This window comes from Corvus brachyrhynchos, unplaced genomic scaffold (genome assembly GCF_000691975.1).
Source record: "Corvus brachyrhynchos isolate BGI_N302 unplaced genomic scaffold, ASM69197v1 scaffold46, whole genome shotgun sequence".
Lineage (NCBI taxonomy): Eukaryota > Metazoa > Chordata > Aves > Passeriformes > Corvidae > Corvus > Corvus brachyrhynchos.
Window position 1 is genome coordinate 5978649 of NW_008238838.1, and position 4075 is coordinate 5982723.

General features: G+C 55.7%; 1 protein-coding gene across 1 annotated transcript in view; it reads right to left on the reverse strand.

Moving 5' to 3' along the window:
* CEP164 (centrosomal protein 164) overlaps positions 1-4075 on the reverse strand; it is a 29358-nt gene that overhangs the window by 5976 nt on the left and 19307 nt on the right. The window contains exons 16-25 of the mRNA XM_017738381.1: positions 3484-3561; positions 3113-3244; positions 2712-2834; positions 2436-2579; positions 2161-2244; positions 1699-1767; positions 1272-1450; positions 656-782; positions 191-255; positions 1-31 (exon numbers count right to left, since the gene is read on the reverse strand). Coding sequence (XP_017593870.1) covers positions 1-31; positions 191-255; positions 656-782; positions 1272-1450; positions 1699-1767; positions 2161-2244; positions 2436-2579; positions 2712-2834; positions 3113-3244; positions 3484-3561 — 1032 coding nt within the window. The remainder of the gene's footprint in view (positions 32-190; positions 256-655; positions 783-1271; positions 1451-1698; positions 1768-2160; positions 2245-2435; positions 2580-2711; positions 2835-3112; positions 3245-3483; positions 3562-4075) is intronic.

Sequence of the window (4075 nt, forward strand, 5' to 3'; positions counted from 1 at the left end):
CCTCCCTCCCGCCAAGATGTAGCTCCGGACACTGCGGGGAAGAGGCCCGAGTGTCCTGGCTCCCTGTGCTGCTGCACACCTCACACAGCACCCCCAAAAACTGGTGGTCAGTGCCTGGTGTACAAACCCAAGCTAAAACCTTGGCTTGGAAAAGCAGAGCACAAAGTTTTCCCAGCACACGGATACTCACCGTTCAAAGTGGAAGTCGCTTTCCTCGGGGCTCTGAGAGGCTGGGGAAGGCTCTCTGGACGAGTGCTGAGAGGGTGACACATTGCAAAAACTGAGAAACATGTACGGGGGAAACAGAACCCCAGGGCCCCCTAGGAATCCAATTAGGGGCAACAGCTTGGAATGACATCACCATGGCACTGCCCAGATCCAAACACAGCACCAGGGATGCTCTTGGTGTGACTTTTGAAGGTAATAAAGATGTTTCTATCCCGACACAAGCCCTGCTTTTGATTTGAGTATCCCACGCTCCTCTCCACTCACTAATAATAGACACACATCTGCAAATACCGAACACATCGGCAAAGAGAAACCCCTCTCTGCACGGCAAATGATTTCACATACAAGGAACAAATGCTGGGATTTTCAAGGGAGTTTCAGCCTCAGATCTCACAAGGCAAACACCTTCACAGGCTGCTTTACTCACAGCTTGAGGAGTTTCTCTCAGGTCTTCAACACGGAGCTCAGCTTTCTTTCTTGGAGATTCCACACTTTCTTCTGCCTCCAGTTCTTTCAGAGCCTCCTGCTTGCTCCTGATTGCTTCCTCCAGCTCACTGCCACAGGAAAAAGCAACAGCAGAGGCACTTTGATTAGCCTGCAGTGGTGTCCAGAGTGACCTCCAGATTCCAGGAGGGAAAGGGCCACAGTGCTGGGTCTGTGGTGTTACACCAAGTGTAAGCCCTGGCTGGGCAGGGAAACTGCTTCCCACCCTTCCCCAGCAGCTCAGCCACCTCAGGAAAACCCCTCTGCATTTCAGTGCCCCTCTCACAGCACCTCATTAACCTCCCAAGGCAGAAGAGGAGAGACAAATGGAACTGACACGCAGAGGTGAAGGAACAAATTCAAATTCACACCCACAGTTAGTACAAAACCTGGAACCAGCCCCCAGCAACTCTGTGCCCTCAATGGGCACCTCAGGATTCTGAAGGAACACAGCCCAACACGGAGCTCAGAGGTCAGGGAGAGGCCCAGGTTAGGTTGGAGAGGTTTGTCAGGGCCACAGGGCAGATTTTTTGGTGTTAGAGTAAATTTCTCACACACACCCAATGCGTTTCTGCAGCCTCTGGCTCCGGCTCTGCAGCAAGTCCACCTGGGCCTCCAGCTCAGCCTTCTGGTCCTGCAGCTCCTCCAGGGTCTTCCGCAGCTGCCGGATGGACTCCAGGAGGCTGGAATGCTCCTTCCTGCTCTCCTCCATGCGCAGCTGAGAGGCCAGAGCAGCCTCCTAGAAGAAAACCAGAAAATCCCTCCCAGTCATTTCCCCAAGAGCGAAATAAGGGGCACACAGCTCACAGGGTCCCAGAGCTACACAGCCACACACCAATCCTGGGAGAACAGACCTGGCTCTTCTCTTTGGGGAGCTCAGAGCTAATCCACCTCCCCAGCACTTTGTTTTCCTAAAGCCCCAGTTCTAAGGCACTGCCCTCAGCCCCAGAGCAGCACAGCCCCTCTCCAGAGCCCCGGTGTTCATACATCTCTTTCGAGCTGCATCCGTCCGTCCTCATCCAGCAGCTGCTGCCTTCTCCTCCGCAGGGACTCCTCCTGTGCACAGGGGAGAAGGCAGGGCAGTGTCAGAGCCAGGACACTGCTGATGCTGAGCAGCACCTCAGCTACAGAGCTCAGGCCTGAGACTCAAGACCATTCCAAAATACACAAGGAGTGCTGTCAGATTTGCCTTTATGACCCCTCTCACAGCAACTCGCTGCCCCCCAAAGCACTGAGCAAACCCAGAGCTCACACTGACACAGCAAACACCAGCAGCAGAAATGCTTAGCCCTGCTCCAACTTGTGATGAAGAAAATTTCAGGTAAAAACCTGTAAGTGGGATGGCAGCAGAAGCCCTGGCTGAGCTTTTCTGAACAGTTCCCCATGAGGAAGCAGCCAAAGGACTGGCACAGATTAGGGAAGCTCTGAGAGCCCAACAGCCCAACTCACCTGGCTGACGAGCTGCTGTGATCTGGCTTGGATGTTCTTCACGCGGATTTCAAGCTCATTCTCTGAATCCTGGAGCTTTCTTTCCTGCACAGAGACACTGAGTTGAAGAGAATAGCACAAGCTCCTCCCTCACCAGAAAAACACAAACTGGGAACTGTGACCTGCCACTTGTGTGCGCCAGCCTGGGCTGTGCAGGGTGCCAGGGGGACAAGGTGTGGAGCATCCAGGCTGTCCCTCAGGACCTCCAAGGACCAGAGGCAGGGCCTGCTGCTCACCTTCTCCCTGTGCCTCTGCTGCAGGGCAGTCAGCCTCCCCTCCAGCTCTGCCTGCAGCGCCTTCAGCTCGGCGTCGTGGCGCTGCCGCAGCCGCGCGGCCTCGCTCCGCAGCCCCTCCAGCAGCTCCGACCTCTGCTTCCGCTCCTGCCCGGGCCAGGGAGACAGGGAAACACCTCTGTGAGGCACAGAGCTGTCCAGCAACGGAGCAGGACGCACGGGACTCACTGCAAAAGCAGCCCATGGCACCGACTGCAGCCAGCTCCCCACCAGCAGTACCTCCCCCTCAAACTGCTCCTGGATCCGCGCCAGGGCCTCCCGGTGCTCCTCTCTCATCCTCTCCATTCTCCTCTCGTGCTCTTTCTCCACCTCCCGGCGTTTCTCACTCATGAGCTCGCTGAGCTGCAGGGGTGACAGGGAAAAGAGGTTTCCCTGAATTGCAGCACTGCACCAGAGTGGCCTCCCAAAAATCAGCCTCCCACCTGAGCCCAAGCCCAGAGTGGGATCAGGGATTGTGTCCCGGGGAGCACAAAGCCTTCACCCCAGTGAGGTGAGATGCTGAGGGGTGTCTTTCCCCCTGAGGCACCACTGTCACCCCAGGCAGGGACGTGGGCACTCAGAGCTCACCCCACACCAGAGGAGAGAGCGCGAAGAACCTTCAGCACCAAACCAACACTCACCTCGCGCTCGTATTCCTTCACTTGATGGGCTTTTTGCTGCACTTTCTGATCCGCTCTCTGCAGCTCCTCACGCAGCTGGGCCTCCTGGCTGCTCTGTGCCTCTGCCAGCTGGGCTTGCAGGCTGGAAATGACCTGCCAGGAAAGCCACCCACAGAGACTCGTCAGCCTTTTCCACAGGATCCATTCCGTGCCCTCGAGCGTGGCACAGCCTCACCACCCCCTGCCTGGAGCACGGCCAAACACTGAGCCACACCAGAACCACGGCTAGGGAGCGAAGGAAAAAATTAATGCCACCCTCCCTGGCCACCTTTGGTGACAGTGTGAGGAAAGAAAAAACCCAACCATTTACATTCTAAGGACACCATCCTGACCTCATGGTGCTTCTCTTCTGCTGCAGACCTCAGCTGCTGGAGATCACTGGCAAACTGCTCTTCCAGCTCCTCTGCTGCCTAGGGAAACACGAGCAAAACAGTCTGCGTGTGGGGACAAGGTGCATTTGCGATTAAATTCTATCCAAAGCATCAAAAAGCACAGTGGTGATTCCAAATGGGATCACTACAAGGTGCCTTTACTCTCCCTGTGCTTTCCCTCCCAGGGGATCTTGATGGATCCCTGTCATGCTGTGCTAGAGGGACTGGAAACTGCCCTGCTCAGAGGCTCCCCAGGTCCCTGCAGGACTAAAGCAGCAGCCAAGGAAGTGTTTGGAGCTGATAAGTGGCTCCGTTTAGTTCTGATCTGATAACAGGGCTGGTTCAGCTCTGGCGAGACACACAGGGATCCTTATCTTGTCTTCAGATGCGGAGAGGCCACTGAAATAACTGTTAGTGAATCACCATTGTAATAACAGCTGGGGGAGTTCTCCTCCCCAGCTCCACGTGCCTCCAACAGCCCAGATGGCATCTCCCCTTTGTGCTTTAAGTGTCACCAAAGCCCTGCAGGTGTGATTTAATCCCCACACTTCAG